The 25,073-nt window shown below is 36.4% G+C and overlaps 1 protein-coding gene across 4 annotated transcripts; it reads left to right on the forward strand.

Moving 5' to 3' along the window:
• Nucleotides 1-321: 321 nt before the first annotated feature.
• lpin2 (lipin 2) lies at nt 322-24,187 on the forward strand. Of its 4 annotated transcripts, none has more exons than XM_055033070.1 (20): nt 322-444; nt 7,932-8,132; nt 12,230-12,325; nt 12,634-12,980; nt 13,062-13,169; nt 13,262-13,388; nt 13,473-13,803; nt 14,191-14,290; nt 14,401-14,588; nt 14,789-14,882; nt 14,974-15,043; nt 15,142-15,234; nt 15,366-15,448; nt 16,570-16,714; nt 17,057-17,205; nt 18,569-18,655; nt 19,063-19,215; nt 20,133-20,247; nt 20,940-21,043; nt 21,635-24,187. In XM_055033070.1, exons 2-20 carry the CDS (start codon nt 7,941-7,943, stop codon nt 21,777-21,779), a joined length of 2,727 nt encoding a protein of 908 aa, XP_054889045.1. In that variant the 5' UTR covers nt 322-444; nt 7,932-7,940; the 3' UTR covers nt 21,780-24,187. The 4 variants fall into 4 exon arrangements, with proteins under 4 accessions (XP_054889045.1, XP_054889044.1, XP_054889042.1 ...); XM_055033069.1 differs by lacking the exon at nt 322-444 and adding an exon at nt 770-957; XM_055033067.1 differs by lacking the exon at nt 322-444 and adding an exon at nt 5,608-5,871.
• The last annotated feature ends 886 nt before the right edge of the window (nt 24,188-25,073 follow it).

Below are 25,073 nucleotides of genomic sequence, written 5' to 3' on the forward strand. Positions count from 1 at the left end.
AATTTCTTTAGTTTTAACTTGCCCATGCTAATTTTCTTGCAGTATAATTCAATCTCTTGTCTCAATATGGAGCCATGTTTGTGTCATTTGTGTGGAAAAACAGACAAGAAAAATGTACCATTAGTTATTTAATAGATTTAGTAGTTCTGAATCAATTTTAAAAAATCCCCAAACAAATGATTGGGTTATCCCCATGAAAGCATAATTTTTATTCAAAGCATTTGAAAAATAAATAAGTGCAGTTTATTTGTGTATTTATAAATAGATCATGGTTAGAGTTCTAAGTTTTGACTTTACACAATAAATTAGAAAAAAACAAGTTTTCAAATACTTGCATTTTCAGGAGAAAATTGGCCAATTCCGTTGTCCGGCCAAGTCGTTGGTGTTTCTTTATGTGGAAAATAGGATGCAAAAGAACAACAACAACAACAACAACAGAATCAGGTATAAAACACAGATCCACAATATCTCATACAAATGACACAAACATGGCTCCATATTGAGACAAGAGATTGAAATGTGCTGCAATACAAACAAATACACTTCGTAGAGGAAACAAGTACTAAATAGTGAAATAAAATAAAAAAAACATAACATGCCCATATAATATGGCAAGAAACCAAATCAAACTAGAATGTATACATACATAACATAAGAACAAAGTTCAATATAATTCTATAAACCTTGTGTTAAAATTTGCTGCTCTTGAAATGTATTTTTGACTACTGGAATAATTAGTCAGCTGTGAGTTGTCGACCGTCCCACCAGCTGCGCCGACTCAGTGTTTCTACACTTCAACACACACACACACACACACGCCAACCACTCGGTCACTGTGGTCCAAACAGGGACACGTCAAGAGGCTTCAGAGGAGTTTCACGAAGAAAATTATGGGGATTCACTGAAGACATTACAACTTTCCTGAAAAGGCAGCAATCAGGCTGAAGGAACCGAGAAGTAAGCACTTATTGGGTGAATGATTTGGACTAATGTTGAGATGCATGTTAACGTATATTTCTGATCGTACCATTGGCTAATGGTAGCTAGCGTGTTAAGCTGGCTAACCTGCCCTTTAGCTATATGGAAGCAGTTTGACTGCGAGCCAAAATTATTGGGTTTGTCATTTATTTATCAAACGAATAAATGTACCTACCGTGTGTTCATTGAAACCATCTACAGAGTGAGTTACTGACATTAGCTAACGCCTGGCCGTTGGCCATTAACGGTAACGTAAGCTCCAACCAGGCGATAACTATGGAGCTAGCTGAGCATAGCCGAGCCCCGACTCCATTCATTTCCCCCTGTCCAGCTTTCCACTGTTTTTCATTCACGTTTTCACGAAGTTAATATGTAAAACCGAGAAGCAATGTGGTTTAAAGCAGACGCTACTTTTTGTTTTCATTTTCCCTTTGTATTTCCGCCTGTTTTATGCCAGCGTGCGTAATGTGTCGCGGTTTTGTTTTTTGTTTTTTTCCTTTTTTTTCGAAGCTTTGATTTGTAATATTGTGATTTCTATTACACTTTTCTGATGTCTGTTTAGAAGCGCGAAGGTGCCAAAGTACGCGGTGTTAAGGTCAGCTGACCTGTGTTCATTTTCGTTTTCAAATAGGTTACATGAGTTGTGGTGTGCTGACACTGCGGAACAAAACACCTGGCTTGGGGACACTAAAAACACCTTGTAACTCAAACTGTTACGCAGCAACTTTTATACTAAAACACTTCAAATTTAATAACAACACCAGCATATATCAGATCCTGACTTATAGTGCCATTTAAACATTGAAGCCAAAGTCACTTATTTTTGAGCCAGGCATGTTTAGTTGTGTATTTAGGCTAAATATAATGCAACGATAATAAGCATAGTTCAATAAAGTAAATGTAACGAGTCACTGATGCAATTCAAATGAATTTGATTCAAACCAGTAGCCATTAATTGTCCCCACAGACCTTTTGATGTTAGGAGAAAAAAAATGAGGGAGTGAGTTTATGGTATATGGAGAAAACCCAGCACTGCCCTTCCTTCACATGTTGCTGTGCTCTGTTCATCAGCTGGCTGAAAGAACTAAAAGACTGAAGTGTTTTCTCACTTTCTGTCCTTCTGGTTAATCAGACATGAATTGTCAAAATGAAGAAAGCATCAGATCTCCTGAGTGCTCTATATCCTATAAACAAGTGGCATTTCTTATTCAATTTCTTTCTGCTCATAATCTCAACCTGTTTCTTTACCTGCTTTCTGGTGGAATCTACCCTTTGAATGGACAGTAGACAACATTTTTGGCACACAGGCAAATGGACAATGTTGGTAAATCAGGCCTGTTATTAGTTTGTTACACTCCCATTTTTATTCTAGAAAGACCAAAATGGCAGAAGGCATGTTTCTGCATATTTTGAAATAGAACACTACTACGATAACCTCTAAGTTTTCTTCTCGTCTTTGTACTGGTGTATGAATTTGTGAGCATTTTGAGTGTGACTGGGTTAATGAAACTAATATGACAGTTTTAAAGTCACCATCACTTAAAAGTGCATAAGTGGTTCAGATAATTTAAGAAAATAATTTATAGAATTGTAATGATGCAGGCTTTATAACTCTAATCAATATGGTGTATTGTTTAAACTAGAAGTAAGTCTTATACTCGTTCCAATAAAAAACAATTAGATTGTGCATCACATTTTTATCATTCAGTAAGAATCTCATACTGGTTCATGGTAAATATATTTTAAATGAGGAAAAAAAAAATTCAGCATAAGGTGACTAGTGAATTTAACATATGCCTGTTTTTGTATATAGTCACATATCCCAGATGAGCCTGGCAATTTGGAAATGGTTGTTCCTTTTAGATTGATCAAGACTTTACTGAAACAAACCTTTCAGGCTACACCCGTAGTAAATTAATGATTTAGTTTTAGCTGACAAGCCTCTCAACTTGAGTAGTATAAATGTATGCTTTCTAAAACTAATAATAGGGCAGCTTGTCATCATGTTGTTAGCTGTTTCACTCTTTAAACTTCCTGAAATGGGTGTAGCCTTCAGGAGCCAGGTTACATACAAATACTGCACTGTGCGTATGTCATTTCCTGAGGAAACCCTTGTTTAAATTGAACTAAATCCTACTCATCGCCACCCTTTGTAGTGATCAACAAATTTTACTGTCTTTACTATTTAAAGAGCAAGGACTGTTATCCTTAAAAAAACTTTCCTTTCTATTATAAAAGAAGTATGATTTGAAAATGTCAAAGTTAACATTTACGCTCTTTGTTTTGTAATTGACTAATTCCCAGCAGCTAGGAATATTTGGTGCACTGTGGAAAATAAGCAAGAAAATTGGAGGAATACGAGGGATTATTAGCACTGCGGAATGTGGAAAAATTGAAGAGGGCTCTGCCTGTTTTAGGTCATTGTGGTTAAATTATACCCACATGATGAGTTGGCAGAGGTAATTCCACTTTTGTATTTATGCTTGAAGTAATGTAACATAAACCTCGTCAGTGAATTATTTGGCTTAGTCACATTGGGATTATGTTAAAAGTTATATTATAGATAACTCTGGATATGCTTCTAATTATATAAAAATTTAATTCAATCATAATCATTTTAAATATTTTTATCAAGTTAAATCTCGATGTTCATTGTTACTAACTTATGCAGCTTGGTTATTTGCTAGAAATTATTTAGATAAACAATGTTTGTTTGTTTTTGTTTTTTTTTACAATTTTTAAATAATATAGTGCTAATGACATAATACAGCAAAAGCACATTGTCAAAGAGCAATAAAATTTAAATCTTAATGAACATTTAACACTGGAATTGGAAGACATTTAGAATATTCAAAGTAGACAAACAAAAAACATCCAAAACAGCAAATAAAATGAATTATAAAATATCTGTAAACAAAATTGTCCTTTAAAAAATGGCTAGATGAGAACAATAAACCAGGCTAGAAACTTTTGTCATCCAGTTTTTGTCTTTACTGGATGACAGAGAAAAACTATAAATCATGCAAAACTATAAATTATGCAAATGGATACTATTAAGCTTGTTTTAATATGTCATGTGATTAATTGATTTACTGCTTATTGAAGCAAGCCTAGTGTTGAATACTACCAGACAAAAAATTGACTCCAAAATGTACTTAATAAATGTTGATGGATCTCAGTTCAATATGGAATTATTCAGGATTGATCAAATTATTTTACACTAAAATAGACTTTGAGTTTGATATTTTTATGCAGTGGAAGTTAATTTAATAAGAGCAAACTGCTGAAGCTGTGATTCAGATGTTTACATTATCTACATGTCTATAGGAGAAAAAAAGTTTATGAATTATTATTTTTTGTAGGTAATCATTTTGTAGATCACAAACTATTTTAACACAACTCTCATAGAGTTTTCAGTTTTGGTTCGATCAGTGTAAATGCTTTAGCGTTGTAGCTGATCCAGTTCAAATTTCTTCAAATTCCTTTTCACTTTCACTTTTTACTCAGTGTCTTCAAAAGTTCTGTTCAGTGCTTAGAAACTGTTGTTCTCTAAATAAATGGTGAGTCTAATGACTTACCATTTATTACCCTTGTGTACCCATGAGGGTTCTTAAATGCTAATTTAGCAATGACGAAGTAACGCTGACAACAAATAAAACATGCTGTGTGAGACACTTCCTCTGGATGAGAAAACTATCCCATTTTAATATTGTGAGATCCTGGTATGTCTCTAGGCATTATGTGTATCATTACACATATTTGAAAAAAAAGTATTCTTAACTTTTATAAATTTATACTTCATTGCTGTTTTTACTTTCAAAATGAGTTTTAGCACAAGAAAATAAGTCCTCAACTCTATAAGCTCAAGTGCTTCTTTTTGGCTTGTTTACAAAAGACTGAGCAGATGAGATGGCGGGTTTGAGGCCCTTTCTGGAGCAGCATTATTTTCATCTTGGGAAGTCAGTTGGGACCCAGAGTGATCCTCGAGGCCAGATCAGGGAGAGCTCCTTGATGAGAAAAACATGTTTTTGTCATTAGTTGGACTGCATTTCATCTGCTTGTCTCACAAATCTGTCATTAGGCTGATGAATCTAAACATTCAATCATTTCTAATGTTCTCATGCTTTCGGTGTTTGAAATTTCTTTTGCAATCACCTGTTCATTTGGTGAAACATCTTATTGATAATAAGCAGCAAAAAACATGTTCAAGTCCAGTACACCGGATCAACTATAGGCTGACCTGAGCAACTTGGTGTCGTTCACCTCCACCACGCTTTTGATAAGTCATGCACAATAACAAGAACACACTGTAAAGATTGTAATGTACATGTGACAGAAAAGAGGTGCAGACGACAGAAGCTTGGCATTTCCCCCCCTTGAGCTTTTACTCTTATCAGAAGAAAACATTGCGTATTCGTTCAGAGGAAATGGCTTCACCTTATCAGCTATACACTGACACTGTAAAGTTCCCATCCCATTGGCTTACATCGGTGCACCCTGGCAGCTGACTGGATGAGTACAAGTACACGTTCTGAAGAGAAAATCCCAGAAGAAGGATGGCGGTGTTTACGACCGTCTTGCACAATTGCCACAAGTTCCAGATAACATATCTGTATTTACCTCAGGGGCAATCATTCAAAGGTGAGTAGGTGGGTCCTATTGAATATTGGATTCAGCATGGCAGCATTAAACTATTGCCGGGATCTAAAGGCAAAAGTTATTGGTCCCAGGAGAGTATCCTGAGGTTTGTCATGTACGGCCTCTGCTCCACTTATTGAGATGAAGAGGCAGAGATCCTGGGCAAGCTGGGAGCTCCTGGGGAGCAACACAGAGGACAACACAGACTATAGTGAAGCTGATGAGTCGTCCTCTTTGAGGTCATCTTGGTCCCTGGTGAGTCTGAAAGGGTTCTGTCCTTGGTCACAGCTTATGGTGAAAGACTGGAGACTGTAATGTTTTTTAAGAACTCAGTTTTGTGAAAATGGGACTGGGATTTTAAAATTTGTGGCACTTGTGGTCAACGGTGTTTTTGCTTGGTTCATAGAAAAGGGTGATGGTTTGAAACAGTTCAACTGTGTTTGATGTGAGGCCTTCTCCTCATGTCTGCTTATGTTGAAAACTGCTTCTTTTCCTCTCATTCTCTATATTATTGTGGTTCAGGTTTTTTTATGCATTCTTTAGACTTTTTCTTGTCATTCAGAAGAGCCGACCTTTGGATTTGCAATTTTACAGCTTTCTTGTGATTATCTTTCACTTTTAGTTTAACTGTAGTTTCTAAATGACTTTTTTCCCTCCTTGCCAGCGAGGTGATTTTTCTTTTTTTTCTTAAGTGTCTCCCAAACAGTCTCTTCTGTTTTTGGTTTGACCATGGTTTAACTGTAGTTTAGCAATTTATTGAACTGCTGATTGAAAAGAATGCATCAATTTGTTTGTACTTGTTTATTTTCTGTTTTCCTGAAAGTGGAATAAAATGATATAACACATTTACTGTTGAATGTGTATTTTGATACATAAATGGAAATATTAAGTTTTATTCAAAGGTACTGCTTGTAGCAGGAACCTGTTCTTTTTACTGTCAGTATTTTTTTGCTTTTAAGTTTTGATTTTAAAAGGAGTCTTAGGATATGTAATTTTATATAACTTTACAATTCCAATTTTAGCAGTTATAAAAATAGAACTCAGTAGTGGTCAGTAAAACCCTGGAACTATGAGGCTTTTACTACTAGTTAAAAGACAGTTCACATGATGAGTGATTGGAAAGCAACTTTCGTGGTCAGCAGAAAACATGTTACTAGGATTGACCTCTTCTCACTTGTATTTAATAATGTAAAAGATTAGTTTGTATGTTGGCTCAAGTTTTTCTAAGCTCTTTAAATGGTAACTTTAATGGAAAATATCAGCAAGTTCAATACCAAAGAAATTATATGTATTTATCTTTTATTCAATATCGATATTTATAGGTTGTAAAAGAAACTTATGTGGAAAGAGAGCCAAGAACATAAAATTAACATTGGTCTTTGTGTACACTTTTTTTATTTAGTCTTACGGAAAATTGTGTCCATTACTGAAACATGTTGGTGTTGAATGATTTTCTTTTCTTTATTTTGGTGACATTTAGGTGCTTCTATTAGCAGCTTGCTCTAACGAGGTTAATATCTCACCTAATGTTCATATTTATTTATTCTGCCCTTGAAAAATTTTCCCATTTGCTCCGACTTAAATCCTCTCATGGTGAGATTGCGAACAAAGGTTACTGTGGTATTGGGGAAAATCAGGTTATATAAACATGAAGTCAACATGGGAATTTGTTTACTGGCTTCACCAAATTAGACCCTGACCCAGCAAACTGAAAACATGTTTATTTGTGAAGTTAATGTTTACACATACAGCCTCTGTTGCTGCACATTAGCAGGGGCTGTATCAAACTTTATCAAATTCAGTCTTGGCCTGTATGTCATTTTCTTTGCTTTAGTAATTTCAGCAAACTGTAAAAATAACTTTATTCTTAAACAAATGTATCTGTAAAGATGAATGTTTTGAAAATCATTTTAATACTAATTCTAAACCACATTTACAAATTTAACAAGGCAGTAAATGCAGTTCGCTGGGAGTTACTACTGTAAACAATGTCAGCTGCTTCCATTTTTGCAGCGCAGTGGGACCTCTGTTTAGGGTTATCTCATTGTTTTGGTCCATCCATTTGCTGCTCGCTCTGTTGTTGCTCATGTTGGACAATAGCCAGAGATAGGAAAACAATGCTCTCTGTCAGCCTTTAGGTTCAGAGAAACAACTGTAGTGAAGGCAATCAGAGTGAGAACTAAAATCTGAAAGGAATAGTAAAAAAAAAGGACAAGGTTACTTCATAAACAGTTGAACTGTATTGTTTTGTGTATACATAAGGTCTTACTTTTAAATGTAAGTAAAATTATTTTTTTCTTTTTTTCCCCTTAAAGACGGACACCATGAATTACGTGGGACAATTGGCTGGTCAAGTTCTCGTAACAGTCAAAGAACTGTATAAAGGCATCAATCAGGCCACGCTGTCGGGCTGCATTGATGTTGTTGTTGTCCGCCAGAGAGATGGGACCTACCAATGTTCCCCGTTCCATGTGCGCTTTGGCAAGCTGGGTGTCCTGCGCTCTAAAGAAAAAGTAGTAAGTTTAACTTTTTGTCCTCAATTTTTTTCCTTTATATTTTTTATTTATATTGATGGTTTTAAAGTTCTTGAGGAAAAAATTATTTCAAGATGTATTAAAAAATTGCCTATATTTTATTTACAACTGATGTCCATCTTGGTACCAAGATTTTCTTTTTAAACTTTTTCTCTTTTCAAACTATCATGTCTAACATATGGACATTTTTGATCAACTTTCAACACAAGTGTATTAAAATCAAATTCTATAACTAACTGTTACACATTTAAAAACAGCAATATACAAAGGAAACCAAAAGTGTATTTCTGGCTCCACCCCCATGGTACAACTGCTGTTACTTATCTGGTTGCTTCTACAAGCAAGCAGCTTAAGGACTACCAGTTAGAGCTTTTTGCTAGCAGTGTGCACAAAGTAAATTTGAGCTACCACTGAAAGATAAAACGATTCACTTATCTGTCCTTGATCTGTCTTTTCATTCTACTTGTTTCATCCAATTGACTCAGTCATGAGTCAATTGGCTATTTCTATGGCTAAGGAATCTGCAGGCATAGCGGTTTAAAAAAGTCAGTTGTTGGTTTTCAGTAGATTGGTTTTCCTCAATATTATGGTTTTCTTCTTTGAATCTATGTGTGAAAAATAGTTCATGTGTCATTAAGGATATTCACATATACCACATGTGAGCTTATCAACATTACTGTGAATTACATAACATTGTACTTTGCTCCCTTGATATGCTAAAATCCTTTTTCCAGTTGTAAAAAGAGCAATGAAATCATACTTTATTGTGATGCAAAGAATTTGATTATAGTAACACTAATGCAGCTAAGTTATACAACTGATCAGATACAACTAGTGCTGCACTTGTTGTCTCCAACTCCAGCCCTTAAAGACCACTGCCTAATAGTTTGTCTTGCCAATGTTTTTGTATGTTACCACGCCTTACTTGAATGGATGAGTTATTGCCAGGCCTCTGTGGCACAAGACACCAGGGAAGTAAAACGTATTAAAAGCATGGCCACAACAGAATCTGAGGAAGGTTACCCTCTAAGAAATGTTTTGTGGACCACTTTTCTGGCTGTGAACAGCATAATGTGAGCTCATTATGTAAAACACGTCATACAGATGATTAAAAAAATATGTATATCATTATTTTGTCCTTAAATCTGCGTTCCTTCTCAACTGTTATGCTGCAGCTCATTCATTAAAAGAAAAGTAGATTACTGGGTGCAGCCTTAATGATGCAAGTTTTTAAATTTTTTTAAATGAATTTAAGTAATATTTGCTGCAGTTTTTATTAGCCACAAGAATGGCTCTGGCTTTCTATTAAACAAACGCATAGAGATCACAACATGCTACTTTGCCAGTAAAGTCTTTTGCACTTGCAGAATAAACATGCTTCTTTTCTTTTTTTCCCCCAAAAATAGTTGATACTATTTCTATTTGTTCTGAGATAGCCCAGTTAATATTGGCTTTGGAACAGTTAGGATATTTTGAGTGCTTGCTTCTCACTAGGGTAAAGACTATTTTTGTAGCACATTTTTCATTAGCCTAATTGCTGAGAAGGGGCAGAAGAATGTGTCCAGTTTGGTAGTGATGCTTCAGTATTAGGAGAGAGGTTTACATCAGTGTATTGTAGCATGCCCATCTTTTTTATGTTTGGCACATTAAAATTGGGACTGGCATTTATTAAAGTTAAAATACAATTTAAAAATGAATTGTGAGTTTTCTTTTTCTATATTTTTTTAAACACTGTCCTATACACACAGAGACAAAGGGATAACCATTCAGGATCTCCAAAACTCCCTTATGTCGTGTGATGTGCAGATATCTAAAACAAGTTGCTAAAGATGGATTAAAATGTCAGCTCTTCAATCCTTTTGACTGGTAGAGTACTTCCACACAAAAAAATATCTCCAAGAGAATGCTAATTACAAAGGCTCAAAATATCAGTATTGATATGAACTTGTCCTGCAATAGGAGTGTGCGTTCGATTTCAGTTTCATGAACTGTTACGTGTTTAATTGCATGTTGTAAGAATGTGTGAGCTGTGGTTTGTATAACTTGGAAAGTGCAGCCTAACTTCTGTTCTCTTGCCTTTAGTACATTGTCTTTTTAATCTGAGCAGAGAAATTAACCAAATCTTAGAAAAAGCATACAGATAAAAATTAATTTGCACTTATTTTTTCGTTTAGAAAATGTATGTATCTGTGTGGTTGGAGTAAAAATTTCCATTGGCTTACTCGAATGAAATATTTTTAGATCCGTGCCTATACCTATAAATTATAATTTGAGCGGAGTGCTTGTTTAGGGGGTCTCTGAAAAATCCTTTTTACTTGGTGTACAAGAAAACATGTGTTTTGACCCGAGTCTGCCTAACGGTACCACTTAGCTGGAATGCTGATGGGCCCAGAAAGGAATGAATGAGTTGTTTCTATGGCAACAGCTCTACAACTTGAATGCATGGGGGAGGGAAGGAAAGGTCCTCGGTGGCTCACAGAGGAGCTGTTGTGCAATGAACATTTATACCTGTTCCTAGACGCAGTTTTCAAATAACTGAGGACTGCTGCTTTGTGTATTTATAGCCTTTTGGGAAGTTGTTTCATGAAATGTATTTTTCAACATTAGTCACTTTGGAGGGCAACCCCGAAGTATTCCTTCCATTTGGTAAATATTATTAATTGAACACAATTTTACCATGGCAGCTAATATCTTTCTCTAATAAGTGCTTTGCAAGATTTAAGTAAATTAATTTAGTGAAACTAATGCAAGTTCATGTAATACACTAATCATTAGTGTATTACACTTTCAGCGCAGGTACCCATTACCTACACTGAAAAGTAGCTCAAAGATGATTTTGACAATAAGTTTATGGAGTGAATAAAATCGCTTGAAGTGAATCTAACCTCTCACTGACTGTAAGTGGATAAGGAGAAGCCTCATTTATTCTGTCTCATTATTAATTAGAACCTGGAATTCAAAGCCACACTCGGATTAGTTGCTATAGTTTCTTCCACCAAGTGAAATTTAATCTCTAACCTGTAGAGAATCCAGGATCTGCTGAAAAGTTTAGTACAACACATGACAAAATCCAAGCAGTAATCTATTATAAAGGGAGGACAAAGAACGTTCTGGTGGCTGTGGTTTTCAACCCAATATTGATGATCTGGTGTCATGTTGCAGAGTACTTTTGTGCCATAGCCAGCCTGGTCTGTAGTGTCTTCCAGATGTTGCTACTTTTTTTTTTATATTGTGGTGTTAAATTACAGAATGGGCTCCATTCCACTGGGGTTTCCCCAGCAAACTCAAAAAGCCTTGTGTTATTAGCTGCTTTGCAGAATAAAAGCCCTAGGGACTTGAATGCTTATTAGGATTTATAATCCCTGAGGTGAAACATGAGTTTACCTAAATAGTTTGTATTTTTTACTTTAATTGCAATCTTTCTGATTGCTGATCAAACCATTGCTTTCTTGGCAGTAAAAATGTAGACTGTGGTTGGCCCATCCTAACTAAACATGAATCTGTCCCCATGTGATGAGTTGAGAAAGAATACCTTTGGAAAAATACATCAGAGAAAAAAGACATTTTTACAACTTGTACTGTTGGCAGCTAATTGCTCTTTTTATCGTCTCCCATTTTACACCCCTTCTTTTTGTTGCCTTCAGGCATAAACACATCTCTGAAACACTGTAATGTATCCTAATGTAAAATAGCACTCCAAAAAAATTATATATATATAGTAAAAGCTTCAAAGAACAAATGGAGCAACTTACGTGCATAATGTTAAAATTTCCTGTTAACTTTTGTCACTCAATCTCTTGCCCCCTGACTAAACCACAGAACAAGTTTTGACGCGCAGTAGAGAAAACATCTTGCCTTTAGATATATTTCTGCACTAAGCCTGGTGTGTTCACTCAGCTCAACAAAGATCAGTCTTTTGAGTTTTAGACTAAAGGAAATTCTTACTAATGGCCTCATACTGGCCATCTTAAATCACTGTTTGCCAAAATCTTTTTATAAAACCCACTGTCAATAGAACAGATTCTTTTCTTGGTTTTCATGTTGTTACAAATATCATCCTGAATTTTCTTTGTTTTCAGATTGATATTGAAGTAAATGGTGATCCTGTAGACCTGCATATGAAACTCGGTGACAATGGAGAGGCTTTTTTTGTCCAGGAAGCCGAAGAGGAAAATGTAAGCATTGCAAGTACACATAACATTAGTTTGGAAAGAAAATTAAACTGTTTATGCCTGAAAGAAAAATGTTAGATCAAGTTTCAAATAAGCATTTGAGAAGAAGTTAAGCAGTTTATATTCCCCTTTTCAACAAACCACTTTCTGATGTGACAGCAAGATCTGTATTGAGAAATCCACCCACTTTGTTCTGTTGACACATTTGACAGTTGCAAATGTTTCTCCCATTGTGACAGCTTCTTGCGTCTCTACATCTATTGTTTTGTTGCTTAACTTTTCCGGCGTATATTGACAAATTTCCACTTCAGCAGATTATTCCTGCCCACTTGGCCACATCCCCAATACCCACTGAGAGTCACCTGTTCTGGATCTCGGCGGTTGAGAACCGGGCACCTAAAGATCCAAATGATGATGATCCTTTCGACCCAGAAGACCCACCTGAGCCCCCGGCTCCCAGTGCCACTGCCACAAAAAAGAAAAAAAGACGAAGAAAGAAGCACAAAGGAGACCCTCGTAGAGAAGAGCTGACCCCACCGGTGTCTTCTGGTAATTCTGTCACTGCTACAACCAATGCTGTGTCGGCCACAGGACAAAACGAAGAGATTTTTGAGATGGATCTCAGCTCTGATGAAGAATCTGCACCACATGTATCAAGGTAGTTTTGGGTTCACGGACTGCTAGGAAAGGCTTTTAACAACACATATATATTTATATACATTTTGCATTCTGCACATAGGTCACCTTCAACTTCAACAATCCGTGAAATTGACCCCAAACTGCCTACAGTCAGACATAATCTGGAAAGTTACCCATTGTCTGACGGTGAATGGCCATCAGGTGATGGGTATGTGTAAAGCTAAACTTTGCATCTCAAATATATGTTTAACATAGATGCATAAAACATTCATGTTTTGCGTTTCACTTCCTGTCTCTCAGTCATGGCTTGTCTCAGGCCTTTTCCCCAAAGAGTGACTCTGAACTGGTGATGAAGTCTTCAGAGAGTTTGCTGAGGGCAGAGTCCCATATGCAGTGGACCTGGGGGGAGTTTCCAGAAACAACCAGGGTAAGCACTTCTTTTCTATAAAAGTCACAGCAGATGCCAATTTGCCATGTTTTCTGAAGTGACTTCTGCTGTTTTAATATTTAGGTCACAAGGAAAGAAAAACCTGAACCACTAAAGACTGTGACCATCACCCCATCAGAAAGCACCCACTTCCGAGTCATCCTCAGCTCAGAGGCTATGGCAAATGAAACAGAGACTGAAAAGGAAGATGACGTCCCCTCAATGTGTACCATAGTCAAGCCTGAGCCACGTACCCCTATCACCACTGTAACACCTGATGGTCTAGCAGGCATCAGCACCTTAACGTCTGTGAGTCCTTTAACCCCAACAGAACCTCCTGACGTCCTTCCATCCAATGTGACCACCTCCACTCCTTCAAATAGCCAACATACCGATTCACCCTCCAAGAAGAAAGGTACACACTGGGTGTCGCACATTCTGGTTTGCAGTAAATAAAAGAAAATGCATAAGCAGAGCCTCACAAAACCCTTAAACTTTGACATATTGTCACAGTACAACTACAAACTTTTGTGTATTTTAATATAACTGGTTATAATCGACCAAAACAAAAGCAGTGCCTAACTATGCAGTAGAAGATAAATGGTTCCTGCTGATAAATAAAATTTGAAAAATGACTCCTAATTAGTAAGCAGCCTTACTAATTAGACTGCATGTTGTTCATCTTTGCCACTGGCTCACATATGTTGTCAACTCAGAGATTCATAGGTAAGAAGGTATAAGGGCTGTGAATACTTTCCTAAGTCACTGTAAAGTAGCATGTGATTTTATGTTTTATATGCAGGAGTCCCAAAGAGGAGTCAGCACCAGGGTCCAGAGGACATCTACCTAGATGACCTAAATGTCCTTGAACCTGATGTGGCTGCAAGATATTTTCCCAAGAGGTTTGTTCACATAAGAAACATTAATACATTCACTTCTTATTTATTAAACACGCATTGTATTTTAAACCTGTAAATAATATCAATTTCAACCTACAACTTTCTTCCATCAGTGAGTCTGAGGCAACAGCAAAGCACTGGATCGACTCAGAGATGCATTCTGGTTCCCAGTCTCCACAGTCCGTGGGTAGTGCAGCTGCTGACAGCGGGACAGAATGTCTTTCTGACTCGGCCAGTGACCTCCCTGATGTCACTCTTTCTCTATGCGGCGGTCTCACAGAAAATGCTGAAATATCCAAAGGTCAGTAATAAAGTTTGCCTGCTGATTTCAGATAAGACATTCATATGTTATCGTAAATTCTTTAATTTGTGTATAAGAGAGCAAATTTTTAAATTATCAGTTTAGATACATGTTTGTTAGCTTTTCAGGTATAAAAATTAAAATGTGCTGGATGTTACACTTTACCTGTAATTAATTTTGAATGCTATTTGTGTTTGCAGAAAAATTTATGGAACATATCATCACATATCATGAATTTGCTGAAAATCCAGCAATCATAGACAACCCTAACTTGGTTGTAAAGATAGGAAATAGGTTTGTCAGCTTTTTGTTTTATTCCATCTAATTTGAAAGTTTTGTTTTGTAGGAGTTTATGTGTCTGAATTAGTTTTTGTTTGTCTTTTAGATATTATAATTGGACACTAGCTGCACCCTTGATTCTAAGTCTACAGGCATTTCAAAAGAATTTACCAAAGGTAAGTTTTTTAAATTAAATTTATTTTGTATCTTAATTATTTACTAAATTCAAAGAATGATTAACTCAGTAGTAAATATATTTTATTCTTGCTTACAGGCTACAGAGGAGGCTTGGATGAAGGAGAAGATGCCAAAAAAATCAGGTCGCTGGTGGTTCTGGCGAAAAAGAGCAGATAGTTCAGTCAAACAGGTTGGTATATATTCTCATAGGTAATGCAAGAAAACACTTTGCCCATATTACAATTAACTATATTTTTTCCCATATCTAGATTCTAAGCTACATTAATTGCTCCTAATACTTTCTCTTTTCTTTTTTTTTAGTCTGAAACGAAGCTTGAAACCAAGGAGGAGTCTCAGTTAGAGGGAGGAGAACCCTCCATTTCTCACGAGAAATTGACTTTACCGTATGTACTATACATTGATAATTTAAAATGTGGAAATATTGAACATCAAACTAAATCTGGACTTAGTATGGAATTGGAATAAAGTCGTTTGTGAATTCAGGTGCATCTCATTAAATTGGAATTTTAAAGAGTCATTTCAGTTATTCAATTCAAAAACTGAAACTCATGTTATATTAGATACTTTATACACAGTTTTATACTAGAGCTGCCATTGAAGGAGTCTTTCTTTGGGATAATTTATGGATTTTGTTGCATCTGCTGATGCTGGCTGCAGCCGGCAGATGCTTTTGAGTAATTGATCTAGTTACCTTTATTTATTAATTTTGGGTTTAGCATTGTGTTGGCACATTAACACAGTATCAGTCAAATGTGGGTCAAAAGTGTAATTGATAGAACACATGTCTAACTTCAGAGCCGATTTAACAGCTTGGGGGGAAAATAGGCTCACTGCAGTTTTCTTTCTGGCTCATCATGATCCCTGTAAACAGATTTCTGCTTCTTCTCCTGCATCACTCTGCTACTGCAGTGCATAACAAAACTTAAAGAATATGCAGACCTCTTTTATAGCCTCTTTTATGCTTTGTTGCTTTTGAGTGACACACTAATGTACAGACATACATGCATATTGAAGGCACTCACATAACATGCAGCACTTCGGAGGAATACTATTGTAACGTGTGTTAAGAATTTTATGGAAAAAATTAGGTCCTGAAAAAGTTCAATTTAAATATCAACATTGAGAATTAATGTAGTTTTCAACATTGTAAGATGAATACAGAGGGGACACATTTTTTTTCACATTTCACTTTACAGTAGCATTCTTGAATATGATACTGAACGTCAAGCTTCATCAATGACCTTTTGATGGTTTCCCTTCTTGACAGCCTGCTGGGCGACTCAAATTAGTCGTCTTCCTCAACAGTTTGCATCTGTTTTTGTTGGTCTTATTAAATATTCTGTTTTTATAGAAACAAAATCTAGGATTATCAGCAATGATCCAAAATCAAGAGCTACTTTAATACTTTACTTTAATGTCTAATATATGCTCTATCACTGTCTTTTTTTTTTCACTAGTTTTTTTTCATGGGGTAAATCATAAACATAACTGCTTTGTCCTGTAGGCCAAAAGCTGGAGACACATCAAGTGATGAGGAATCTAAGGAGGTCAGTGCAGCATCCTGCCAAGAGAGGCTGCAGCCAGCAGATGGTCATCATTCTACTCCCCACACTTACAGGAAGTCACTACGTCTTTCCTCAGATCAGATAGTAAGTGTTTTGTTGCTTTCTAAAATAGAATAATTGTTCTATTGTCTCATTATAGTTTTTATTGTCATAATTTCATTTTAGGAAATGTCATAGTGCTTTGATCTAAGCATCTATTCTGTGTTTTAGAGCTCCCCCTACTGGCTAAATATATGTATTTTATTGTTATGCTTGGTGCCGGTAGGGGGCTCTAAAGACCTGTGCAGATTTTTGCATTATGACAAAACAATTTGTTCAGCAGACCATTCCCTATGTTTGGGTTTTTTTCTTGTGAATGAAATGGACTCTTCCTCCAGATGGCCTTACATTTTTCATTCTGTTTTTTTTTTTTTTCTTTTTCCCCAGGCTAGTTTGAAACTAAAGGAGGGACCAAATGATGTGACTTTTAGCATTACCACTCAGTACCAAGGCACATGCCGGTGTGAGGGGACCATCTACCTGTGGAACTGGGATGACAAAGTCATCATCTCTGACATTGATGGTACCATCACCAAGTAGGTGTCTCAAAAGAAAATTTAAAAGTAGGAAATAAAAGGCCAAAACTATGGAAAAAAAAAAAAGTCTGTCCTGCATCTTTTTTTAATTTAGCCCAGCACATATGGGGAGTTGGGGGATTAATTTTGGAACACTTTATTGGGTTTCTTTTGTATAAATGCATGCAAATATAGTGGCTTACCATACTGCATATTTTTAGAAACTGCGATTTATTCTTTAGTCATGCTGGAGCCTCTTTGACTTTTGCTGCAAAATGGTGATCTATTTTAAAATCAGAGAAGGCCCAGATTGTCAGTCTTGCATCTTGCTCCATAAACATTCATTATGCAGAAGTGGAAATGTTTTTTTTTTCTTTCTTTCTTTCTTTAGCAAGGCACCATCTGTAGCTCAGCACTCTTTATTGTCACTGATATAACTTTCAGTTGTCGGTATGTATTATTTTCAGCTTAGATGATCAGATTAGACTGTAGGGCGGACAATAACGCTATAAATAAATATTTGTAACTCGTGTGGAAGGTTTACTGCAGTCTTCAATTATTGTCACTTGTTCATCTTGTTGATATTTTACCACAAGGCTGATGGGGGAAAAAGAAGCAAATTTTTGTGCTGCAAGTCTCATTTCAATCAACCAATCAAGTTTATTTGTATATATTTCAGCAGCAAGGCGGGTCACGGTTCTTTTACATAATAAAAACGCAAAAATGTAAAATGCCATACAGTGAACAAACATTACATTTTGGTCAAGAGTACATCAATATTGTAGATTACATTATAAATCTCTACTGATAATGAATGTTTTTAATCTTTTAAAATTTAAAGAACTTCTTAAAACTATCCAGAATGCAGTGCTTTTCTGTTTTCATAAATTATCTTACCAATAGTTCTTCTTTTGAACCAAAACTGATGTATGCAGCACATTTCATCCCTGTTCTCTGACGTTTGACATCAAACAAGTCCAGATCAACTGGAGCTTATTATCTCTGCATAGCCCAAGGCCAGCATGTGACGTGGTGCTCTTTTAAGAACAGGTTGAAAAGTACAGGATCTTTAATGAGCCCATTTACATCTCATTCTGTCAGTTCACACAGCCATAAGCTGAGTGTGACTCTGTGTCTTCCCGATGGGGCCAGTAATTCTCATTAGCAAAGGAAATCCCATAAAGTTTTATATTCATGATGACATGTTAATGTAGTGGGGTATGGCTTATTTAACCTTCTCTGAACAGTCTGTACTAAGAATCCTATATATTTTTCTCTTTATATGGTGTGACTTTACAGTTCTTCCATTTTGCTTTTTGAGTGGCCTGCCTCCCATTTGGAGGCTTTTCCAACATAATGTCAATAATGTTTGTTTGCTTTTTAGATCAGATGTGTTTGGACAGATTCTCCCACAGTTGGGGAAAGACTGGACCCACCAGGGCATTGCCAAGCTATACCACTCTGTGGCTGAGTAAGTGCACAACAACCGGGATTAATTACAGGGACAGAATGAATGTTTGGTCAGCGGTTAGAAGTGCCCATCTTTGATTCCCAGTTGGCTTTCTGTGGAGTTGATATTTCCTCTCAGTGTTTGCGTGGGATGCTGTGAAGTGGATGACTCAGTGTGCTCAATTATAATCACGACTTAATTCTTGCTAAAAGAAAGTAATTAAATTTGTAGTCCTATATTTGCTGGTTTAGTAAAGATTAGAAAAATTACCACCACACAGGAGAAACCTTGGTGACTAGAACAGATGCTGTAAATCTACACTTAAGTAACAGTAAAATTCTAAGTAACAGTAAAATTCTTGGAACTTTTATATCGAAGTTATCGATGGTGATTTGTGCAGGCTATGAGTCATTTTCTCTCATTTCCAGGAATGGCTACAAATTCTTGTACTGCTCAGCTCGGGCTATCGGCATGGCCGACATGACGAGAGGCTATCTGCAGTGGGTCAATGATGGAGGCATCATCCTGCCACGAGGACCGCTCATGCTGTCTCCCAGCAGCCTCTTCTCTGCATTCCACAGGTACAATAAAGTGTGATTATGACCAATACTTTCATCCAGAAAGTTCTCATGTACATTCAATTATCATAATGCCAAACCTTAGTTTTCTCCCTTGAAACTTGCATTATTTCTTGGGTAAATAGATGCGTATCTATGTTTATTTAAGACTTTTGCTAATGTATGTTAAGAATCTTAGCTGCTATTTTGTATTCAGGGCATAAATGACAATTTGATTCTACTTGCTAATAGATTAAGATGGAATAAATCATATTTCATGATCAAGATGTATCCAGTGTTTAAACTAATCATTTAGCATTGGAGAGCTTGCAGCATTTGTGGTTTTACTCAAAATCTTGTGACTGTTGCACCAGTCTAACCCTTCACTTTCTGTCAGAGTTGCTAGCTTTGTGTGGACTTCACTGTCAGAGGTTTGTTAGCTGTGTTGCATGATTCTGTCCTTGCATATCTTCCGTTTTCATATATAGCAATTTGTACTGATTTATTATCAGATATGAACTGAAAAAGTAATGCTGCAGACTAGTAGATCTGTGTTTATATTTTAATTAAACATTACTTGGGTGTATTTTGAGTCATGCGTCAGAGCTGTGGGAATGTTTTACAACCTTGAAGGCTAGACATTGCAGTTGCTATGGCCTGGCATACGATGGATGTTGGTAATTTTCAAATGTTGCCTTTTCAAATTGAGTGTCTTATTTTATTTTCTTCAAACATTTTCCTGTAAAGTCCTTTTTCATCAAAGTATTTTACTTATTAAGAAGTCTTGGTGTCTTTAGGTTTGGGTTTTTTGTCTATTGAAATTATAAATTTAATAGAATGGAATATGAAAAAAGTATGCTTGGCATAAGACCTTCTCATTTAATATGGTAACAGAGGACTCATGGAACTGTTATGTTTTTTTTTTTTTGTTTGTTTTTCAGGGAGGTCATCGAGAAAAAACCAGAGATCTTCAAGATCGAATGCCTTACAGACATCAAGAACCTGTTTCAGAATAATAAACAGCCTTTCTACGCTGCCTTTGGGAATCGAGTTAATGTGAGTTAATGCGTGTCAGAAAATCTCAAACTGCCAGATATTGAAGTGCTTGTTTTTCTACATGAACTTGTTTTTTTTTATTTTTTTATTACAAGCTGTTGCACTCAAGGGTGTATTGCAATGTCAACATGACTCTTTGTCTCAGTTAGCAGACACAAACAAGTGAAATCAGTTCAGGGCTGAACCAGAGTTGAGGTCACTTGGTAAGTTTGAGTCTGTGTGACCTCATGTGGAAGGGAGGGAAGCATGGGCAGAGCATCACCCTCTTCTGTTTTCAGCTGTGTAAACACATACACCCCATGAAGCAACCATAGAAACTTTGTTGCTCAGCAAAGGAAAAAAATAAATTAAATAAACAAACACAAAAGCCGATCTATTCTAACAGCTGAAATATTTCCATCGGATGCTCTTAGAGGAACAAAAACAGGAAATATGTGATTATTGTTGATGACATATCATTTTGCATGTTCATGTGAGGTTATCAACATTTTTCTCATGTGGCTTTCCAAAGCTTTAATAGATGTTCTTTATTGATGTTATAATTCAAGCCTATTTTTTAAAAGGGGGTGAAGAGACCCTGATGTGTATTTCCATCCGTAGAACATGCAAACCCAAGACGTACTTCATTTGGCTTCGTTTATAATCTAATATTCAACATGTGCAGTGAGCCTCTTATCATTGTCTTCATTCAGGATGTTTTTGCCTATAAAGAGGTTGGAGTCCCGCTATGTCGGATCTTCACAGTTAACCCCAAAGGAGAGCTGATCCAGGAGCAGACCAAGGGCAACAAGTCATCGTGAGTAAATTTGAAAAAAAGAATGATCTCATTGATACTGCAAATCACGGTCTCACAGGGACATTTCTTCACTTTCTCACATTGAACATCAAAGCTCTAAATTTGCTTTGTTTCATCCTTAAGTAGCTCTCGCTTGTAATTGTCTCATTTATTCTCCAACTGTCTAATGATGCTTCTGTTGACACTAATTTTGTTGACATTTAGGTTACTCTTTGTCTTGAAAAAATCTACTGTGAACTCTGGCCAAGCTGAAAATCTAGGAGCAATTCTGCTGCTTCTGTTCCTATTTAAAGTCACAGAAGTTTGGTTTTCCATTTGCTCACAGGTTAACCAAACAGAACCACCTGGATTCAAATCAAGTTGGTTTAAGAGCAACCCCTACTCTCTACTCAATCATAAAAACTTCTCTTACAATAAAATATAACTTTTCAAAACCTTGTTATACCTACATACTAGTAATCAGTCATTACCTAAATGCATGTTGGGGGTCCTTTACTATTGGAGAAATGTACATCACTTCTTGTAAGCTGATTTTCTATAAATATGAAATGTCGAACTAAAATTCCCTAACACGCTTCTTTCCTTCCACAGCTACGGCAGACTTAGTGAGCTGGTGGAGCACGTTTTCCCTCTGCTGAGTAAAGAGCAGAACGAAGCCTTTGTGATGCCTGAGTTTAGCTCCTTCTGTTATTGGAGACAGCCGCTACCAGAAATCAACCTCGATGAACCGCTCTAATGCTACACACTCACCCAGCCATTCATCTTTGTGGGACAAGACTTAAACATGTGGAGTGGATCCAATAGCACTTAGGCACACACAGCTCTACGATTACCAGAGAAACAGGGTTAAGACTAAACTAAAACATAACTTGAAAACTGTATTTATTTTATCGAGTGGAGATTAACATCGGCTGAAACTTCACCACTGGAAAATGGACTAATCGCTTACTAATGCCAGGTCTACTCGACGACCGGCCTGTAGAGTTGTGCAGGGATAGCAATCTAAAATAAATATTTTTTTCAAACAGAATACTTTTACTAACTCAGAAGGCACTCAGTTTACTTTTTTTCCATTTCATTCTACACATTTTTTTTAATTATTATACCGTGTGAGAGAAGTTTGGCACTAAACAGGCGTAGTGTGACCTGCCAAGAAAGTGAACAAGATTGTAATAGCTGGCTGATGTCAGATTTCTCCAATCGTGATCCTCAAACTCATTAGTTTGCAGGAGCTTACTGTAGCAACGCTGCTTGAAGTTCAGTTTTTCTGACACTCTTTACTTACATCGCACATTTCTATTGGCTTCTTCTAAAGGTCATGAACTGCGTGCGCATTGAGTTATGTTTGATATTGTTTGTAATCGAGGTAAAAACTGAGTATGCCAAGAATGTATGGATCCGCACTTAGTTGTGGCAAAATGAAGCAGCTTCATGGTATATTGTCCAGCAGTTGTTGTAAAATGTTTGTTCTGTTGTACAAGCTTTGCAGACCAGATGTGTTCTGTTAACAGTTATTATTTAAAATTAATATATTAAGTTATTGATTTCTGTTGTAATTCCATTGCTTGTCAGAAAAAAAAGTAATTTATCTCCAGTGTAATGAGAAAATGCTTAAAATGGTATTTTGTGTGGTTGACCACAAATTCTTGCGCGTTTAACCAGAGCTGCTCAGCTTTGTCCGATCTCTCTTCAGTCATGTCTCCCACAGCAAGTTATTTTATTTAATGGTGAAGCTCTTGACATGTAAGGCACATAAAGATTCCTAGCAAACCTCAAAGTCCACAACTTTAGTATTAATACATGTAAATATAAGCGATGACGCTCAAGTTGCGACAGCGAAGATGGGCTGATCCGAAAGCAGCTTACAAATTAGGGATTTCCGTTTGAAAGCTTCTTCTATGAAAGATTATAGGATGTTGGTGTGTGTGTTTGTGCGTGTGTGTGTACATGCATGTATGTGTGCTTACCTAAATCACTGAGTGCTGCTGGTGGGGTGGCAGTATTCTGCACTCCTTCTATATTCTCCCTCAGTGGCTTTTCCGAGACTTGTCCAATGCACTTTGTCTAAGCTGCATACTTAAACCAACCTGCATCTAACCAACATGCACTTCATAGGAGGTAATCTAGGAGGGAATAATTGCATAATGAAGTATGCCATTATTACGACATGAAGAGTTCTTGTTTTATCTCAAATCTAATGATTTGAAGAAGTGTTTAACAGTGGAGGGTTTTGTTTTGCAAGTCAAAACTGAGAATGAAATCTTAAAACAAACATAAGGCTCTCATTCCAACCCCCTGCAACTTCATTATGCGTGTGGAATCATGCATGTTTATTTGTATGGCAGATAATATGAGAACCGATGGAGTTTCTTTGATGAGCAGAGGAAGACACATTAGTTCTAGTTTGGGCATACACAGGAAATACTTGACTCTGTCCGGGACGTTTTTGAAGCTCTTCCTTGGCTTTATGTGTGATTTAGAAGAACATGATTTAATGACCAAGATCATATTTTTCTCCCGCGTACGATATAGGATGTGCTTTAGCGAACTGACGGAGTTGGAACAAACAGAACCAGATTACATGGATGGGGGGAAAAAAAAGCACAATGTAAAAGCTATAGCTCTAGTTTCTCTTAGTTTGAGTAATTTTGCTCTGATGTTTTGTGATATACGATGTGTTTTTTGATTCCTTAGCTTCTTCTCTACAAAGTTTGAAGTTGGATATGTTTATCTTAGAATTAACAAAATGAATTTCATTCTTTCTATGAAAGTAAAGCATCTTGTGTGAAAGAATCACACTTCATCCTCTATGATTCCAGGATATATAGTATAAAATGCTCTCAGTACTGTGAAAAAGGATCCGGTGTATATGCTGATCACATTTTTCCGTCTCGATGCCTTTTTTGTTCATGTCATTTCTTACAAATGTATATCATAATTTGTTTTGATTGGATGTAAAGCTTGCTCTTTGTTTCTGACAGATATAAACACCTTATATGTATGCTGTGTTTTATTTGTATAGAGAAGTGGTTTGAAGTATGTTTGAAGAAACAAATCTGATGAGGAGAAGAAAAATACAGGCCTGATGAAATTAGCAATAAGTGGCTTGTGGTCTTATTTGTATTAAATATCTAACTAAATCCATTTGTCTCTGAATTGCTTTTCATTTCAAGTCAATAAAACTTAAAACCAAGGCTGTTGGAGTTGCTTCGACTTTTAGCCTGGTACTTGATGCCATTAAAATGCATTAAAATATATATATTTTAGCTCAACTCCCTTAGGTTGTTAAATGTTTTGCAAGTTTTACTGAACCTCAAATGGAAACAGTAAGCAGAGCAGTTTTGAATCAAAATCAGAATTAGACTTTTAGGGCTTATCAGAAACTGAACTGATGTCTAGAAAGTTCTTGCCTTTGGAACATTTTCCAAATCTCAGGAGTGACAAGGGGGAGACTTTCATGCACACTCACTTCATGCAATATTCCCAGGGAGGACTTTTGCCTTCTAACCTCGTCTTTCTTAGAACAATTTCTGAAGGCCAAGTTTGACATTTTCGAAGAATCTGTTGCAATCTCTCTATCTTAATGTTGTTTACAATACATTTGTTAATCTGCAGTTTCTTTCTTGGCATCTTGTACACAGTAGGGAAAAAGGAAGATCTTATTTTTGTGTTGGAATACCCACCAAAATATTGACTCCTAAACTTTTCTCTAAGAACAACACAAGTATAGAATAATTGTAGAGTAGATTTTTGTTGAAAATCAAAAACCCATTTATGGAACCCCTTTTTGCTGCAACACAGTGAAGCCCATAGATCCATCTTCCCATCAGTTCAGACCAACATGTATGTCCCTGCACAAGAAAAGCAGGGATAAACATGCTTTTCTTGTGCATCTATGTCACCACCATGTCTAACAGTAAAAATGATTTCCTGGATGACTTTGGCACACATGGAGCAAAACTAGTTTTGGATTTATCTGAACAGAGCACATGTTTGCTGCTGTTATTTAAACAGGATTTCTTATGCCTTT

Source organism: Poeciliopsis prolifica, unplaced genomic scaffold (genome assembly GCF_027474105.1).
Source record: "Poeciliopsis prolifica strain line A6 unplaced genomic scaffold, Auburn_PproV2 SCAFFOLD008, whole genome shotgun sequence".
NCBI classification, from domain to species: domain Eukaryota; kingdom Metazoa; phylum Chordata; class Actinopteri; order Cyprinodontiformes; family Poeciliidae; genus Poeciliopsis; species Poeciliopsis prolifica.

Coding starts and splice junctions, on each gene's coding strand:
- lpin2 (XM_055033067.1), top strand. CDS start 5,758: ATGAAGAGGCAGAGATCCTGGGCAAGCTGGGAGCTCCTGGGGAGCAAC. Junction 8,133..12,229: donor TGCGCTCTAAAGAAAAAGTA/GTAAGTTTAACT, acceptor CTTTGTTTTCAG/ATTGATATTGAAGTAAATGG. Junction 19,216..20,132: donor CTCTTCTCTGCATTCCACAG/GTACAATAAAGT, acceptor TTTGTTTTTCAG/GGAGGTCATCGAGAAAAAAC.